A 20469-nucleotide genomic window follows, 5' to 3' on the forward strand; every position below is an offset into this window, starting at 1 on the left:
ATTATTATCGAAATAATCGTTAATATTTATCGAAATAATTTGTAACAGTTACAGTTACTTACATTTAAATTTTTTATTTGAACTATTCCTCACTATTCTTTGTAGAATTAGAGAACTCGCGTGTTTAAAAGACGGAAATGGAATTGGTTCCGGTAGGAATTATAGATCAAACGTACCAATAAAAAAAAATCCATATATATAATTCACGAAAAATTTATGAAAATCATATGTTTTTTTTAAATTATTTTAAAATATGTCGCAAGTCATGCAACCCTAACAAGACCAAAAATTAGAAAATTATCCAAACTTTAACATAAAAATATATGATTGATGCAGGAAACATTTTAGTATATATATGTATTTGAGTTTATTTACAGATATATTTCCATAAAAATTGTTATAGATGAAGTGTTTTTACGATTTGTAAAGTTTTTCAGTTATTATACCATATGCCTCTAAGGTTTTTGTCCATATTTTTTTCAATCTTTTCCTATCTTTGCCAGTGTGATAAAATAGATAGGGTAAAGGCTGGGATATATTTATCGTAGGTTTACTAACATTTTGAGTCATCTCAGCTGTTTCTATGTCAAACCCGTTATAAATTTGTGTATTTTTATATTGAATTATAATTTACCTGCCCAGTCATACAACTCTTGGACATCGTATAGGAACATCTGCTTTATCGATATCAAAGGAATATTCCTCGTTCGGGCTAATGTTCCAGTTACATGGGCATCATCCATGTAAAAGTAAGGTCTAGAGTAAAAAGAGTTATAAAGCTTTAAGGAAACATCTGGGGTTGTGATAATGGCCCAACCAAAACAATAAGGTTCATAAAAATTTCCTTGGTATTGGCTTTCTGTAGCATACCATTTAGACCCCGTGTCCCTGACTACAACGTGATTTAAGGAGGGATGGCACATCAGAAAGCTTTTAGCTAAGTTTGACCATGGTTGAGCGGATAGGAGAGGGACTTCAAACGAGGCCATAAAGGCGTCCCATTCGGGACTTTGGTAATACTCTATATTGACCATTTCTCCAAAGCTGGCTAGTATTTCTTGCTCTAAGAAATCATTCGCTATTGTTGGTGAAAGTTGTTCCCCGTTTTTAGATTCTTCTATATGCTTAATTTGAGGTACGATTGAAGAATTCCAATCAATTATATAGTTAAATTGATTTTCCGACATATGTTCAAGCTGTACGTAAGGTTTTTCGGAAATGCTGTCATCGGTTAGATTCATCTTTAACCTTTTGTTGATTCTTGAAATAAACTCCTGATCAGTGTAATTGGATGCGAAAAGACTATCAAATTGTGACAGTAACTGTAGAACTTGAAACGTATCGACGTGCATATCATCATCAATCTTTAATACATACTTAGCGTGAGAACAGTATTGAGAAACCCATTTATAGCCTGTCACCGTTTTCAAAGTCAAATTTTGGTGACCCTCTATGAAATTTCCTTGAACGATATCGTGGTAAAGTTCACTTTCGGTGGATATTTCATTTTGTAAGGTATGACTATCTTTCGGGTGAGGAATGGGCTGACCTAAAATAAATACAAGTCTCATATTTTTCTGGTGTATGGAAGAATGAGCTCCCCAGGTTTCCCGGATCGCTTTTCGAGATTCCAGGTGATGAATGGCGGAATGAATTATCGCCACTATGTATACTTTCGAACGTTTGTGTTTGTTGTTTTCCGTGTAACTTTTTTTGTTAGTCATGATAGACTTAATGTAACTCCAAAATGAATTGGATGAAGTGCTATAAGGTACCTTTTTCCTAACGAAATAGTTAAATAACCCGTGGGTTCGAGTAAAGCATTTATACCTACAATTTAATATGAATTTTATTTCAAAATCCGGTAAACTTTGTTTGGTCGATTTTAATAAATGATGACTTTCATTGCTTTGGATTGACGTAAAATTTTTTAAGGTATTAACAGTGATAGGCATGTAATCTTCGGGTTTCGTCGTTTCATAATATTTGCTTTTTAGATGTTTCAGCATTTCGAAGGACAACAAATATGTCAAATAAGCTGCTAAACTCAAGAATATCACGAAAAAAGCCCTCACGTCAATTTTCATATTATACAAATTATATAAATTATATTAGTTTATAATAATAATATATAATGTAAATAAAAACCTACTTTTTATTTTTATTAATAAAATGTTTTCATAAAAAAAAACTTTCCATTTATATGTATAATATAGTAATTTCCTATCAAGTGTTATCAAACTCATAATTATAAACATATATATATATGCATTTTATGTGTAATATATGTATTAGTTTTTTTTAAACCTATTTTTAACGATAAATTCGAGATTTTTTTGGGGTTAAAGAGAGAATAATGGGAGACGATTTAAGTAAATATTGAACAAACTTGCTTTGACTTATATTATTAAATTTTTTTTTAAAATAGAAATTATTAAATTTTTAATTTTAATTTCTTGGAGGTATATTATAAATGAATTAAAATGGCATATTTTTTTTAAAATAAAATTGTTTAAGTTAAGTAGGGGAGACCGGGGTACATTGAGTACAGGGGAACATTAAGTCACTCTAATTATAATTTGAGCTATTATTTTATAAGATTGGAAAATTTTAGCCTAACATAGATAATTACATCATACATGATTGGCCAAAAAAAGATTTGAAAAATATTTGGAATTTTAATTTTTTACAGAAGAAAATGTGTTATATTTTATATATTTTTTAGGAATTCCAAAATCTAATATAGCAAGATATTTTATCAAAAAAGAGGAATGATGAAAATAATTCATTACCCACGATGGGATATTCAAATCACAAATGTGTTTTTAATAAAGTGGAGGAAGAAAATATAGCTAATTACATATTAAAATCCTCTAAAAAAATTTATGGACTTACCAATATAAAGGCAAATAAAAGCGTCTAATTACTAGGTTTTAATTTAATATTTTATATGCAATGATTAAAGTAAAATTATACTCTATTCCTTTATAGAGGCTCAATGAAATTTATTTATTCTTACCCGGAGATTTCTCATCATTTAAAATAATATCATTATTCACAATTAGAATCTAATAAACAAGTTCATAAATTTTATTATTAATTTAGTATTGTGAATAATGAATAAATTTAGTGTTGTGAATAAAGAATCACATGGTATTGTGAATAATGAATATCATTTAAATTATTAATTTAGCATTGTGAATAATGAATTATTTAGTAATGTGAATAATGAATCATTAAGTGTTGTGTTGTGAATCAAGAATCATTTAGTATTGTTAATAATGAATCTTTTTACCGCCCCTCTTAATTATATTTTATATTCTTATCATTAAAGAGACCTTCTCTTCTCTTCTCTTCTCTTCTCTTCTCTTCTCTTCTCTTCTCTTCTCTTCTCTTCTCTTCTCTTCTCTTCTCTTCTCTTCTCTTCTCTTCTCTTCTCTTCTCTTCTCTTCTCTTCTCTTCTCTTCTCTTCTCTTCTCTTCTCTTCTCTTCTCTTCTCTTCTCTTCTCTTCTCTTCTCTTCTCTTCTCTTCTCAAAATGAAATAAAAAACAAATAATAAACGAAAATAATTATTTTTATGTCGTGAGAAGAGAAGAGAAGAGAGAGAAGAGAAGAGAAGAGAAGAGAAGAGATGGGATGGGATCCGTGGGGATTCGGGATCTCTTGATTTTTAAATCATTTACTAAGGGCCATTTTTAGATTTTTAAAATTCTGATTCTTACAGGAATCGTATTTCGGCATGTGTAGAAAGGATACCCAACATGTAAATTTCAAACAATTTTGCAATTGAACTTGAGAAATGCGCCTAATTTATATATAGATTTTTTCATATATATCAAAAAAAAAAAATACCAAAATGTCTGTGGCTGAAAATTGGCCGTGAAATTTTATAGGGTAAATACTCTACATATGCTAGAATACATTTTCGGTTAAATTGGATTTCAAAATTTTCTATAAAATTAAGAGATTCCGAATCCCCATACGATATATATATATATATAATATATACTCTTTTTTTAAAAAAAAATTAACATTTATAATATTATATAGAAAATAAACATAAATATTTTTTTTTATATGTTAAAAAAAATACAATTAGTAAATGTGTTTAGCCCCCAAAACCAGAAATTTGGGATGAGTAAATATATTGTATTTCAAAAATGAAAGCGTTTATATTTCTTCTTTATTAAGATAAAATTACGTCTTTAAACAAGACTCGTGTTACTTAGAGTCTAATTATAATTTTCGTGTAAATTTATATTGCATTATATATCAATTTTCAAATATGAGATTAAGGAGAATACATATGACCCAATTTAAATTTAACCTAAATAAATTATTGTTGTTCGAATGACTAATTTTTATGGGGAAGAATAGTAGCGTTTCTAGATGGGGCTCATATGGGCTAGAGCCCCTCTTAAGAAAAATTAAATATTCCCAGGAAATTTTTATCGAAATTAATATTTAAATTATTTAGGTAATTTTATTATATCCGTCCTCTAATTAAATAAAAATATAATTAAAAATGAAAAATGATTTTAATATTGTGATTTGTGTACAGGCCGAGTAACAAGTATAATTCTTGGGAACCATTTAAAACAATATTTGATGGAAGGGATTCATTAAGGAAAAATTTGTAGCGTTCAACCAAAATGAACGATTCTTGAAAGAAGGTGATAATGAGAAAATGACTAAACCCAATTATAATTATGGAAAGTCAGAGCTACATCGCACGCGATAAAAGAGAGGTAAGAAGACACAATCGAGAGAATTATCGTTAAAATACTACATTGCTTGTTAACGATAATTCATCAGGCTATGAGCATTATTTTAATGCCTCATAGCTTAAATCACAAAACCAAGTGCTTTCAGCAGCAGGGAAAAGAATTAGTTTAAATTACACATCTTCACAAATAACTGAAAATTAGGTTATTCACTGTCATGGCTGATGACACGCGATTTTAGCTTATATGAGCTATTTGGTGGTGCGGTGTTAGCAAAAAACCGCAAATAGGATCTTTTAAATTTTTTAAAAAAAGGATACAGAGTTATTAACCAAAACACTAATAAATTCTCTTGATAACAATTCTATCTATGCTATTTCTGTAGCTCAAGCAGCCTATGATTGCGAGTGTTATGGATGGGTATCGTTCAGGACAGGAATCCGGGAAAGAAGCATTGACTCTTGTTGGATCTCTTAGCATTTCTCTGTTAGAGTTAAGAAATTATTCATATTTTTTTTAAAAAAATATTATTTAACGGAGTGAATCAATTTTATAACTTACATAATATAAATATAATAACACTAAAAGAATAGCTAATTCTTCCATTTAAAAGGAAACCTTTTGTCAGTGTATGTATTTTATACAATTATGGATATTATGGCAAATTAATTTTAAAACGATTTTGCCAAGAAAACGCCAATATATTAAAAGCTATAAGAGCTTGGCATCCCTTCTCTCTCTTTTAAAAAAAATTATGATGTTATTAAACTATTTATTTTACATTATAATCATCCTGATCGGAGGAATAATACGCAATATTATAGTTTCCTATTTTAACTTACAAATCAAACACACAAATTGATCTATAAATCATTAAGAGATTAGCTAAAAATAATATCCAGCCATTGATTCCCTTTTATACATAAATGCCTATTAATTGCTTGCTTTACTTTTAATTCCTTTTGTATGTGAAGGATAGTTGTTCTGAATTGAAACACGTTTAAAACATATTTTCAATCAACAATGGGAACAAGGACAATTAATTTAGTTGGCTTCTTTTAAGCATTTAAAAAGTATTACTGCAACTAATATTTCTATTTATTGAACAAATAATACACAAATATGTGACAGAACATATTTTGTAAGTCAAATAATTTAATGTCTAATATAATAATAATTCTAAAAAATTGTTATTGCCTGTTCTAGTTAAGATATAAATGTCCTTTTATATTTTTTTGTGTAAAAACGGTATCTTTGAGCAAAATATCTCAAGATAGGAAGAATCTCCAAAAAGAATGAATATATGTTAAGAAATTAGAAACAAAAATTACATCCTCACCACCAAATTTAAGGTATTTATGCTCAAGGGCTAAAATGATTATTCGCTATTCGCTTTAACATGTGTTACACTCAATCAATCACTTTTCCAAGATCTCTCCTACATCTAAAAAGTTGTTATCACCAAACAATAAATTTAATAATTTCTAGTTATAATATATTATCTTATCGTAGTTCACAAAAAAATATCTTGTATTTATTTTGCTTCTATTATTTGAGAATTTGAAAAACTAACAAAGTTCCAATTTACAAAGAACATAAGATTTAAAAACCAACCTAAGGTCGAGGTGAAATAGGCCCGAAGGCCCGCATAATGGGGAATATGGGTTCAAAGCCTCCAAAGTTATCTTAGTTGAGAAAGGCTAGTAACGCCACTGTCCAAAACACCCCGTAGTTAAAATAACCGCTTAAAAATTATCAAATTTATTTTTTTTAGGATAGGTATATTTAATTTACCGCGAGGTAAAAAATGTCGCCAGGTCAGAAAATAGCTTGCCGCTAACACCGAATAAGCTACTTAAGATTTTATAATTAAAATAAATTCCCCGAAATAAATAATCATCCATGTATGAACAAATTAATTTTTTTTTAAATCGCATCATTTAAAATTTATCTGAGTTTAAAAAAAAAATAATTTATTAGGTAAGGAAAAGTCTCAAATCAAAATAAGAAAATCAATCATAAAAAGAAAAGTGTCAATCAAAAAAGGAAAAGTTTCAATTAAAAAGGAAAAGTCTTGGGGAAAATGTCCGATCAAAAAGAAAAAATGTCAAACAAATAAAAAGGTAGAATCAAAAAAGAAAAAGTGTCAATCAAAAAAGGAAAAATATCGATCAAAAAGATCAAATTCCCAATCAAAAAAAGAAAATCGTTATTTTTTAAAAAAAATTTTGTATATATTCTTAAATTTTATTGTTATTTTTTTTTTAATTTTTTTTTTAATTTTTTTTTTATTTCTAACTTTTTGTAATCTTTAATTTTCTTAATTTCTTTTCTCGATATTTTTATTTTCTTCCTCTCATTTTATATTTTTTTCTTTTTTTTGTCAATTAATTATTTATTTTCTTTGTCATTTTTCCTCACTTCTCTATTTTCGTGTCATTTTAAAAATTTTTAGGTCCATAAAAATTTTTTTTTCAAAATCCAGACCTGCTAGAAGAATCGGTAAAATCGAACAGAGACCTTTGAACCTATCTATCTGTTCGATAGAAGGAACCAATATTTTATCATTAATTTTATAGGTATATATGGAGGAGGATGTGATGGGTTTCTTAGGATTATGTGTGTTTTTTTCCCTGTTTTTTAGGCTTTTTCTTTTCCGTGATTTTTTTTTCACCCCGGGTTTTTATTCCCGTGATTCAAATCTATTCTTTAAAACAATATATAAAAAATAGAATTGGCAATTAAAATATTATAAAAATTGGTTTACATCTCTATGATGCATTTTAAAAATATGCGTAAATTTTTTCATTTTTTTTTTAAAAAAAAATAAATATTTATTTTGTGGATTTAATGGTAATCTCTGATCATTTTTTAAAAATTTGAAAAGAAAGATAATGTTTTTTGTTAGTTTAAATTTACCATTTAAAGCTGGAAGAATAAAATTAAAAACTTTCGAACATGTATTTATTTAAATAAGAAAAATAAATGGAGTTCCTTTTTCCTCAAAAAGAAAGTAACGACGTTACTTTAACATTCATTATTTAAACAATTTATTGTAAATAATTTATAATTATCCCTTAAGGTATTAGATTTGGTTAATTAATCCCATTATCTCGCACTTGTCTATATGTTTATAAAATAATATAAAGAAATATCCTTTTTATTTCTCCATATTTCTTAATAAAACATTTAAATTTAAACTAAAGAAAACACGTTACTAGCTTATTTTTTGTAACAAGTAAAACGAATGGAATTTCTTTTTCCTCAAAAAAAAAAGGTAACGCCGTTATGTAACTACGCAGTATTGTTGTTTAAGTAAACTTAATTCGCGTATTGATTTCTTATTAATAAATAATTTATAATTATCCATAAGTCATTTTGATTTGATAAATAATCCCATTATATTATCATGTTCTTGTCTATAGATATTATATAAAATAATATAAATGTCCAAAATTAATGCGAATTTTTATCTTTCTTTTAATTATTTTATCTGGAAAAAATATAAAATTTTTATAAAGAAAAAAAAATAAAATAAATAATTATTTTATTTATACGTTTTTTTTTTGTACCTTTAAGCTATTTAAACAATGTTTTATTTTTCAGAAAAATAGATAATGATAATTTTATATAAGTAATAAAATATTATTATATTATATATATTTTTTTTAAACTTTATATTTATTGTTATTTTGAAGAAAGTATAAAAAAATTTATTTTATTTAATTTAATTATTTTAGCCACCTCTTATACCAAAACGATAATGATTCAGCAGAGATTAAAGAGAGAAAGAAAAAAAAATTATGCTAAGCCAAATATAATCTTTGGATGAAGATTTTTATTCAATTACTATATTTTCTGTCCATTCTGATCAGCACCGCGATCCTTGATTCCATTAGAAGTATGGGTTCCAGTACAATTGTTGGTGATTTAGGTAAATATCCTTATTCACATATTTTTATATAAAATATTTTATAACAAATACGATAGGTCCGTTTGAGACGGGCTTTTCCCGAAACCCGGTCCGCGGAACTTACCGGCTAACGTTTTAGCGGTTCAGGACCGGTTTAGTTTTCTTCCTTCTTTCTCTCTTTTTTACTTGTGGGCAATGACATATTATAATAATAGCCAGACTGATGATGCATTCATTAAAAGTGTACATCAATGAAAACAGCTGGGTACGCCATTTTGATTACCCATAACGAGAGGCCAGTTTATTCGAATGTCTGACGCAAACTTTCATTAAAGAATTGCCTGATCATCGAGATAATAAGGAGAAGCAAGTTATCAATTCAATGATAGTTTTTAACATGAGAATAAATTACTAACTATATGGGTTATCAAAATGGCGGGTCCAGCTGATTTGCATTTAAAATCAGCTGGTCGCAATGCAATCATAAAATTCTAAAAAAAAATTTAAATCACAATTTTTTTTCTTAAATAATTAGATGCAATTTCATTTAAAAAAAATTGAAAAAAAATATCCATCTAAGGATGAAAGAAAAGGGGGTGGGGTAGGGAGAAATAATTTTTTTTTATTATTATATTACAATCATTTGTCCAAAATATAATATACCAAATTTATCGCAAATATTTCAAATAGCTATAAAGTATAATTTATCAATATTTTGCCCAAAATAAGTTTTTATTATGAGGTTTGATTAGTTTATCTTTTGCTAAGTTGTTTTAAAAAAAATTTATTATCTTATAATACATTATAATATCTAGAAAATAGGTAATATGGTTCCCGTTTCTAAATCGCTAAATTAGAAAATGGCGCAAATTAACAGGAAACAAAAAATATTATCTCGCTCGAAATTAATATTAATGGATGCTAGTGAAAAGAAATGATAAGCTTAGGGTCGGAAAATTCTAATGAGGTTGGTAAACAGGGATTTTCAAGATTTTCTATCTGCAGTATTTGTTCTTATTTGTCGAGGGATGGGGAAGTAAATACTTGTGTCTAAAAATGAGGGAATATCATCAATATTTCTAAATATTGTTTCCCTATCCTAGGAGAACGACGATCGTCGGCCTAGAATTGGAAGTGTTGCACTTGCGCAAATGTTTAAAATGAGATAAAAATCAACATTAAAAGTTTAAAATCAAATTATAGGAATAATACCTTATTGATCAATTTTGACAGATAACCTTGGGCAAAAATTAATATTTTTTTTTAAATCAGCTTTTATTTTTGTATATCCACTTCTAACTCAAAAAATTTTGAAAATTTCCCTAGTGGAGCACTCCAATTCTAGACCGACGTGATGATATTTCCTTCCATTTTTAGCGTTTGTTTAAAAAAATTCGATTACCAATACAAGGTGTCCATACTTCCTAACATCTATTTAATACTGCTTTTAAAATTTTTTCTTAGGAGACATAAGGCGATATTTCCCAAATCTTCAGCTGTTTTTGTTCTAGTTAGAAACCCATTCAGTTATATTTCATCGAAAATATACTTAATTATTATAATATCCTAAAAAATGTTAATATGTCGAGATAATATAAAAATAAAAAATATATATATATATATATTAAAAGGAATAACATAACAAAAAAAAAGGGATATCAATATTTAAGTCAGAGACCTGCAGAGTTACCATTTGAATGGCCCAGCCCGGTTTTTTTATATCCAGACCGGCCCGGTTTTTATATTTTCAGACCCGGCCCGTATATTTTTTTATTTGGTTGGTAAAATATTCAGCCCGACTCGACCCGGCCCGGGATTTAAAATCAAAAAATATTAAGGTCCGGCCCCTGCCTGGGAATATTGTTTTTTAAAAAAAAATTAAAATACGGCCCGGTCCGGGTAAGTAGGCAGGGGTTTAATGATCCATGAATTAGGATGAAGTTTAGTTTGAATCGACAAATTCGATTATTCTTTGTAACAATGTACAAAATTTTAAAATCTAAATCTACTCCACAACAAAACTACCTTATTTCTACATTACTTTTGAAATTCCCTGAAATTCCCTAAAATGTACCACAAAATCTCTTACATTCTAAAAAAAAATTTTTTTTTTTAGCCCTTCATAGCACAGCTGGTAAACTATGCAGATCTCAACCTAAATTCTTTCCCGTATTTTTGTCTGGATCTTTTTTAGTTGCGTAATAATTTTGGGTAAAGAATTTATGCGGAATAATGTTGATTTTTTTTTTGGTCAATTGCATGTAAGCGTTGTTTAAACGGCTCGTTATTGAGCTGATTTTTAAAAAACGGCTAACTCGATATTTTCTCCATAAAAATATTACGCAAACCTGAAAATTTTGTTCATAGAAGGAACAGAGGTTCTAGACATATATCATCGAAATCTCCAGACATAGCCCAACATTTTTATGGTTAAAATATTGAGTTAGCCGTTTAAAAACACTAATAGTATGAGTTTAAACCGTTTTTTATGCTTGAGATTCGCTCAAACTTTACATGGTCATCCTTGTAAAAAAAATTTTCCATCTGTTTTATTTAGCAATTGATATTTTTAAGCATAAATTAAAAATTTATATTAATATTTGAACCTTAGATAAACATTCTATAACATGAATTTTATTAATATATTCTTTTATATATAACATATTGAGACATTTTAATTTTTTTTTAATACCTTTTTTGATTCTCTTTGTCAAAAAATTATAAAATTTTAAAAATTTTAAAAATAAAATGTTAGAAATAAAGTTAAAAAAGTCACAAAATTAAGAGTTTAATTTATAATATATTTTTGAAAATAATATGAAATCTATAAATAAATTTTTTTTTTCTAAGATATAGCTATATATCTAAATTTGCTATATTTTCGTCATTTATTACATCTTCTATGTTTATAAAAGGTTAAAATAATCTTGTTTTTGAAAAATTTTATATATACATATCATATCATGTAATATGTACAAAATAAAAAAGAAATTTTTAAAATGGTGAAATTCAATTTTCTCTCTTACTATTGGATCCTTTGTTTTTAAATTTGCTATATTTTATATGGTAAATGACCAATGAAAAAACGGGATTTTGTATAATCAGCTGTATGAATCTTAAAATGATAAAACAATAATCATCGTAATCCTTTCTATGAAAAAATTCCTACTCTTATATTTTTATTAATATTTGAAAAATGAATCATTAAATATTTTTCTAGCCCTAGGAATTAGTTTCCTTTTTAACCTGATTCGAGCCCTGGAAGTTGAGATTTGGGTGCCCCTTCCCACTCCCCCCCCCACAATAAAAAAATCTTACGACAATCATGCATATGGGTCGCGCCATTTATTCATCTTATTAGCCAGAGGTCCGAGTGTTGTTTTTAATTTTCTTTTCTTAAAAATGTATATCTATCTGAAAAAGTGATTAACGGTCTATAGAAATGTAATCCCAAGAGAGGTGTGTATACTTTGATTCCAGGGTGAAGGTAATTCCACCTGGCCTAGTTTGCTGTAGAGGCGCCGATGCCAGAAGATTTGAGGGAGGGTAAAATATTGGTTGGACTTCAAAGTACTAGATATTATTGAATTGACGGGGCATTGCCTAGGAGCTCTATTCTCTTGAAAATCGATAATGTAGGGGATGATGATCCAGGCTAATTAATATAGCTATTACATAGTGAACTGGCAGAAGGTGTTACAATATCACATCCTAATCGACCACCAAATGGATATTCTTACTTCTTCATTTGAGAGTAAAATATCCTAAGTTAGAACTTGTAAATGTTTTGATCCAATCATTACTAGTGATGTTAAACGGCTTGATTTGAGTCGATTTAAAAACGGCTAACTCAATATTATTCAGAATAATACAAAGCCTGAAGAGTTTGCTCATAGATGACACAAAGGCCTAGACACACATTAGCGAAATCCTGAGGTTTAGGCAATATTTTTCTGGCTAAAATATTGAGCTAGTCGCTTTTAAAAATCACTATTCATTACCTATTTCTGGGTAAAGTGAAGATATATTTACAGTCGAAAAATTGGATCCAGGAGTGGGATTACAATGGAATGCAATGAATTACAATCATTTTGCGGGCAGGAATTAGGATATGTACTGTTTGAGGCGTTTTCTGCCCCAAATTCTAAGCGCAACGAATTAATAAGATCAACAAGGTGTTAGTGGGCCAGGGTTTCATAAAATTTTCCAAGTGACAATGGGGAATCTGATATACTAAATGATACTAGTGATCGGATAGAGAGCTAAACCATTGAATATTAGATGTAAATGTGGTTTGTACTTTAAGATCGGTTTATCAATTGTATTTTTTAGTATTATAATTGTATACGTGAAGATCTGAGATGAAGAGGATGGGTGCAGTATTTTAGAAATTTTTTTTAAAAAAATCTTTAATTAGGGTAAGAGGCTTCATGAGAAGTAGATATTATAGAATCAATCCCCTTCATTTGATCGAATTTTTCTATTAAATTCGTTTTCTCAAAATTTGCGCAGTCTTTTTTCGCTACCGATTGGCGAACCTAGGGGAGTAAAACATTTTCATCGAATATTCAAAACTTTTCAGGGGTCTGGTCAAAATCGGAAGATGAATAAAAATTTAAAATTTAGGGAGAATTATGGATTAATCGTGTTATAAATTGGTTGATTAATTTATTATTGAAAGGTATCTTCAAAATTTTTATTGAGAAGGCGGGCTTAAGGTACCGAGATGAATGACATATTAAATTTTAGATCACCAATCCATTTAAAATTTATATTTTAAAATTTATTTTTTGGGCATTTCAAAATTTTCCTAATTTTGTTACATTTTTTTTAAATATTATTTTTTATAAAAAAAAACAGTTTTTCTATCGCTGTTTTTTTTACCCGTTTTTTTTAAATTAAATTTTTTTTATATTATTCTCCTTTTTCCTAATGTTTGTTAAGCGGCTCATTTTGAGCCGATTTCCGCTAACTAAATATTTCATCCAGAAAAATATTACCTAAACCTGAAAACTTTGCTCATAGAATGAACAAAGGTTCTAGACATAGATTATCCAAGTCTTGAGGTTTAGGCAACATTTTTCTGGCTAAAATACTGAGTTATAACAACACTACTTTTTCCTTTATGCCTTTATGTGCTTTTTTTTAACATTTCTATTCCCACCTCTAAAATAATGTATTGCACAAATATATTTTTTTTACTAACTAAAATTTAATTTATAAGTTATATCCGAAAGCTTTAAAATTTTACATAGGCATTAGCCAGGATTTTCCTGAGAGGAATGCGGGGTATCATTATGCTGGTTATTTTATTAGACCTCTTTAGGGTCTATTTACTGTAGATCTTAGGCTACGTTAGATTTTTATACAATAAATATAACTTTGGTTTTTTCACCTTTTTTCTTCTTCTAGGAATTATGGTCGTTATTTTAAAAAAATATATAAATAATTTTAACTTTTACTAAATGAAAATTTTTCAGATTCTTGTTTATTGTAATATATTATGATTTTTTTTTATGGGGGGGGGGGTTAGTGTTAGGATTAAATTCTTGACTCCCCACTCCTAGCCATATATCTAATCTTCTGAAAACGCATTCATGCTATCGTATTTACGTGTCGCGCGGTGTAAGTAGGAGTGTACGGATACTACTTTTTGGAGGCCGATCCGACCCGATATTTCCAATATTAAATTGATATCGGCATATTACAGATCCGATATCATATCTGATTTTGTATCCTGTAAAGATACCAAATGGTTTTAATTTTTAATATTACTTTTTATCAGTATAACATCCATAATTTAACTATACTACCATAACTACTTATGTCATTTAATCATATTATACTGATCAGTTATAGTTTATAATTCAATTCAATTGCAATTCTAAAAGTATACAAAATCATTTTTATTGTTAAATCACTTTTTATATATTAATCATTATTTATTATTATTTTAAAAAAATATACATAAAAATGGATTTCGATTTTATTCGTATAAAAATAAATGATAATTTTATAACATTTTATTTTTGATAAGACGCCATTTTATATCGGATCCGATAACCGATAAAATGGGCGAAATATCGGCCCGATCCGATCCGATAAAGAATATCGGTACATCCCTAGGTGTAAGTATGGAATCCTATTTAACAGTTCCCCTTCATCTGCTACTTAGCAAAATAAACATGATTGCGCACTTAAAATTGTAAATAAATATATATATATATAATATCGTTTCGAAGTACGAGTAATGTTAGTCCAATCTTACACATTATGTTTTGTTTTGTTTTTATAAAAACACGCGTAAATATTTTGTTAAATTAATTTATAAAATATGAATTTATCATCTCTTTTTTTTTGTCGTTTACCTTAACCCAGATTTGAAAGGGATCATAGGCATTTTTTTTTAACTGGTGACTTAACTAATTTTGTCACGTGTTACGTATATTAAATATGATTTGTCCATTACATTTAAAAATGAGGTATATGACCTAGAATGCTAGCAATATCACAGAAGAACCTTTTTAAAATGATGGATTTAATTTATTCTAAAATTTTTAACCTTGGACAGTTGATCAGGATTATCAGAGGGGGTGGTGGAAGGATAATATGCTTAAACTCTTGGGTAAGTTTGGAGTGAGGCTCTAAAAAGTATCTTCCAATATTATATGGTTTAGTCAATAGAAGTGATAAGCACAGGATGGAAAATTCTACGAGGTTGGGAAATGGGGATTGTGGAAGGATGAATCCAAATAGTATCAATACCTAACCCTAATATAAATCCCAATATTATTTATTTACGAAACAATAGTTAAAACAAATTATACAATATTTTAACATATGTTTTTACATTTGAATATTTAAAGGGTTGCACTAAAGGGAACATCGGGTAATAGGCAAATGGAAGGCATGTCTCGGTTCAGTCTTGATAATTTTTCATGAAAAAAAGGAAGTACTTTGCCTAAATATAGTCAATTAAAAACATTTGCTAAGTTCCAGCCCCTAACCCATAAAAAATTTTGCGTAATGTCGATCTCAAATGTGTTGTTGTAGTTGTATTACCAACAAACTTATAGTATCTTTTTTCAAACTTGACTTTTTTTTTAAGGCTAAACAAATTTTTAATATTATTCGATCTTTCAATTCGAATTCCATCTTTAAATCTGCTTTATTACCAAATCAAATTTTATTTTCTTAAATTAAGATTAACCATTTAATCAATTCTTTATCAAAAAAAAAATATTTCATTTTCTTTCTTTCTTTCTTCCTTACTTTCTTTCTTCCTTGCTTTCTTTCTTCCTTACTTTCTTTCTTTCTTTCTTTCATTTATTAAATAAGTGATTTACATTTATTTTTTTAAATATAATTTATTTTTAAAAAATCAAAAAATCTAATAAAAAAATGATTATTTATAATGTTTTGAAAACAATTAAAAACAAAATAATTAAAGCAAGCCATTTAAATTTCTTGAAATATAAAAAAATTTAACATTTTTTCTTTTAAAAATTTTTTTATGTCAAAGGTCAGTCAAAAATTGTGATTATTTCAAGTCGATTTATATAATTTTGTAGGTAAACATTTCTTAAAATTTTTTTTATTAGCTCTTAGTTCAGGGTCGGAAAATTTACAACGTCTTATGTTTGCGTTATATAAATGCATAATATAAACTGCGTTGGAAAGAAAAGAAAGAAAGAAAAAAAAAATTACAAGAATTTAACTTTGACTGGGCTCTGATTTCTGTATACTATTTAACCATTACGATGTAAAACAACAAGAAGAACCTATACATATATATATATGTATATATATGAGTGTTAACGTCAATGTGTTTAATCGGGCACATGGAAATACATTCCATCATGTTTGGAATACCTATCATATGAATTACAGACAATTTTGCTGTTAACCTTTTGAGTCATGTGAAAATTTTGGGAAAATTTAATCTAAATTTTTAATTAAGTTCTAAAAGTTCACTGCAAAATTGTCTGAAATTTGTAGGGTGAGGTGAGTATATTCCAAAACATGATGGAATATACATTTCCGGGTAAAATGAGATTTTTGCATTTTAAAAAAAAATGCGCTTCAAAAAAATGATTTAAAGTTGAAAAAAAATACACACATTGCCGTTACAAAAAGTAAAAATATTCTTTCAAAACTTTACGAAGAACCCAATGACATATATAATACCGAAACTGACAATGTATTCATTAAAAGTGTTACATCAAATGCAAATCAGCTGGAGACGCCATCTTGGTTACACTAATCATTAGTAAAAAAAAATTTAAAACGAGAGCCTAATGTATTCCTATGCTCTGATGCAAAACTTTATTAAAGAATTACCGGATCATCGAGATAATAAGGAAGCAAGTTATCAATCTAATAGTTAGTTTTTAACAATGAGAATAATTAATATACGTGTTACCAAAATGGCGGCTCCAGCTGATTTGCTTTTTAACGACGCTTGAATCTTCAGTCTAGGTATTTTATATACGCTTAAAAATCTTGCTTACCAAAAATTTAACTGACTGCGCGACGCGACACGCGATATTATAAAATTTCAAGATTTTTTTTTTAATCCTATAAAAGTGCGTTATAAAAAAAATATATATTTTATTTTATACCCCGACGATTTGGTTAATGGAAATTATCAGAGTTGTTAAAAGGTCTAAATACTTGTATCTAGATATAAAAATGTGGTATCTGTATCTGTATCTGTATCTGTATCTAGATAGATTTTTGATTAAAATATCGGTATCTAGATATTATTTTAGACGATGTATCTGTATCTAGATCCATTTAAAAAGTATCTTTTAACAACTCTGGAAATTATAGATTTGTTTATTAATTATTTCAATCCCACGAAACTACATTTTAACAGATTTTTCCGTTCAAGAATCTCCGATTTTAACGTCCAATTTACCAGTTACGAAATTTAATCATGATGATTCTTTCGATATTCCTGCCAAATCTTCCTTGAACCTGAGATGTCAGGGCTCTAATCCAAACTTTTGGATTTATCCCGAAACAACAAATGTATACAAACAAACAAAAAAATGTTTAAAACATAAAGATACATATATACATATACATTTTGTTTAGTTTGAGGCTAGGCTGTATATCCCGACATCGATATCGATTAATTTATATATTTTTGTCAATACCGCATGAGCCGATAATAACAAATTCGCTAAAATTTAAATTAAACACGATTCAAATTTTGCACTTAAAAATATAATATTTTCCCAAATTTATATTTTAATCTAAAAGTAAATCCTTCGCATTGCTTACACACATTTTTATATTCGATGCCGAGATTTATATTTTTTTAAGGTCATTTTTGAAAAATTTTTACAAATTTGTATTGCCAATTACCCGGAGTAGATGGAATGGGACTGGTTTAAGCCGATTTTTTAGAATGGCTTTGATCACTATTTTATCTAGAATTTGCTCATAGATGGATCAAAGGTTTGGACAACTATCAGCGGAATTTCAAGGCTCAGGTAACATACTTCTGGCTAGAATATTGATTTTAGACGTTTTTTAAAAACCGACTCAAAACGAGCAGTTTTTTTTCTCAATACTAATAATATTTATATCATATTAGGAGGCTAGGATCTGTCATTTTTTCTAAAAAAAAAAAGGGATTCGTAAATATGCAGCCTTAGACTCTGAATCAAGGAACAATTCGTGACTCGAATTAGAGAATACTAATTTAGTTAAAAAAATATATGTAAAAAGGATCATTTCCATAAATAGGCAAGTGGGGGACCGCAAAGTTCACAAGAAAAAATATAATAATGCGCATAATAACATAAATATTAGTACTTAACGGTTAATTTTAATCATAAATAATGATTTAAAAATATTTTATTTTTTTTTGGCGTATCTTAATATCAGAATTTCTTATCCAAATTAATGGGTGACGATAACGTCATCATTCAAGACACAATTGTGGCCGATACATCCGCCGGTAAAGCTCGATATTTTAGCCGTCTCGATATCTCCAGGGCTAAGCACGTCAATACCGGTTTATATCAGTGCTGCGTCAAGAGGGACAACGTGTCTATCCCTCAAGTCTTAAAGGAGCCAGAAAAATCTTACAAATGTTCCAAAGCTATTTACATTTTCGTGAACGGTATATTATTTTATTTAATAAATTTGTCATTTGTGAGGAATGGAGCTAAGAGTGGAATATATCTTATCGGAATGTATCCTTCCTCACTTTAGGTGGGTAGAGTTATAGTATATGCACACCTATAAATCGGAGACCCGTAGAAGCCAAGATTTTGGAGGTCTCGCCTAGGATTTGGATTATATTTTTGGCGTTGTCAAGAACTTTTTTTTTCGCGATCGTTCAGGGCTCCCAGGTTCAGGGCCGTTCCCAGCAGGGTCACTGATTATAAATGTATGATGATTCGAATATTACCTTGTGGCACAAATTAATTCAGAAACAAAGATTTTGAAATTACTATATTTTTTTTTAGAGGAAAATCATAAATTTTGAGGTAATCTCCTAAATAAATAAAATATACGACTTGCTAATTATTAACTTAAGCAAGGGTTGCTAAATAAAATTTTAAAAAATTTATAAAGACCCGCTTCACCTTATAGCTCCCATAAAGGAGCAGATGCCCGGCGGTAACGTAGCGTACATAACCTTGATAAATAAGAAATCCCTATATTTACCCTGCAAATCGACATTCAGTACCGCTAACGTGACACTCAAAACCAAGAGGATGGATTTAAATATTTCGGAATTGCCCTTCGACCCCAGGAAAGGATTTTTTATTCAGAATCCGGGAATGAAGTTTAACAGCAGGTACGAGTGCGTTGTTAATTACCGCAATTTGACTCAAACTCGGATATTTCTGACACTTTACAAAGGTAAATATATACATAACATAGTATATATATATTTCATTTTTGGATAACTGAGAGATCATTTTTAATACAAAATAACAGAGTTGTTAAAAGATACTTTTTAAATGGATCTAGATACAGATACAACGTCTAAAATAATATCTAGATACAGATTATTTAATCAAAAATCTACCACATTTTTATATCTAGATACAGATTATTTAATCAAAAATCTATCTAGATACAGATACCACATTTTTATATCTAGATACAGGATCTAGATACTTGTAGTATCTAGATCCTTTAACAACTCTGCAAAATAATATAAAAATATATATTTTTTACCCCCAAGTTTTACTCAATCTGAACTAGAATGATCTGCATCGGGCCTAATTTTTCAAACCCAGCTCGGATTGAAATTTTTTTTAAAAAATTTAGCCGGCCCGAGATCGAACCCGAATTTTTTTCTAAAAAGTTTTGCCGGCCCCTGCTCGAACCAGAAATTTTTATAATTACTCAAAATAAAAGACATGTGTTATATGGCGTAGTGTTGTTAAACGGCTCGATTTGAGCCGATTTTTAAAAACAGCTGACTCAATATTTTAGCCAGAAAAATATTATCCTAAGCGTCGAGATTTCGCCAACAGATGTTCAATCCTATGTTCCATCTCTGAGCAAAATCTTTAGACTTGCATAATATTTTTCTGAATAAAATATTGAGTTCGCCGTTTTTAAAAAAATTGGCTCAAACCGGGCCGTCTAACAACACTATTACGTCGTCTAGTTTCTGTAAATAAAATCAAATATTTTTATTTTACACAAAAAAATTTAATATAAAATTGATAAGGCCCAACCCCGACCCGAATTTTATTTTAAAATATTAGGCCCGACCCGGCCCGAACCCGGTTTTTTTAAAAAAAAATTAGGCCCGACCCGGGTCTACTTTTGCAGATCTCTAATCTGAAAACCGT

General features: G+C 28.5%; 1 protein-coding gene across 1 annotated transcript; it reads left to right on the forward strand.

Moving 5' to 3' along the window:
* The first annotated feature begins 8438 nt into the window (after positions 1–8438).
* LOC135928856 (vascular endothelial growth factor receptor 3-like) lies at positions 8439–19870 on the forward strand. The gene is made up of 5 exons (XM_065465320.1): positions 8439–8659; positions 17517–17671; positions 18536–18773; positions 19232–19522; positions 19851–19870. Exons 1-5 carry the CDS (start codon positions 8554–8556, stop codon positions 19868–19870), a joined length of 810 nt encoding a protein of 269 aa, XP_065321392.1. The 5' UTR covers positions 8439–8553.
* The last annotated feature ends 599 nt before the right edge of the window (positions 19871–20469 follow it).

This window comes from Gordionus sp. m RMFG-2023, chromosome 4 (genome assembly GCF_954871325.1).
Source record: "Gordionus sp. m RMFG-2023 chromosome 4, tfGorSpeb1-WG-v2, whole genome shotgun sequence".
Lineage (NCBI taxonomy): Eukaryota > Metazoa > Nematomorpha > Gordioida > Chordodea > Parachordodidae > Gordionus > Gordionus sp. m RMFG-2023.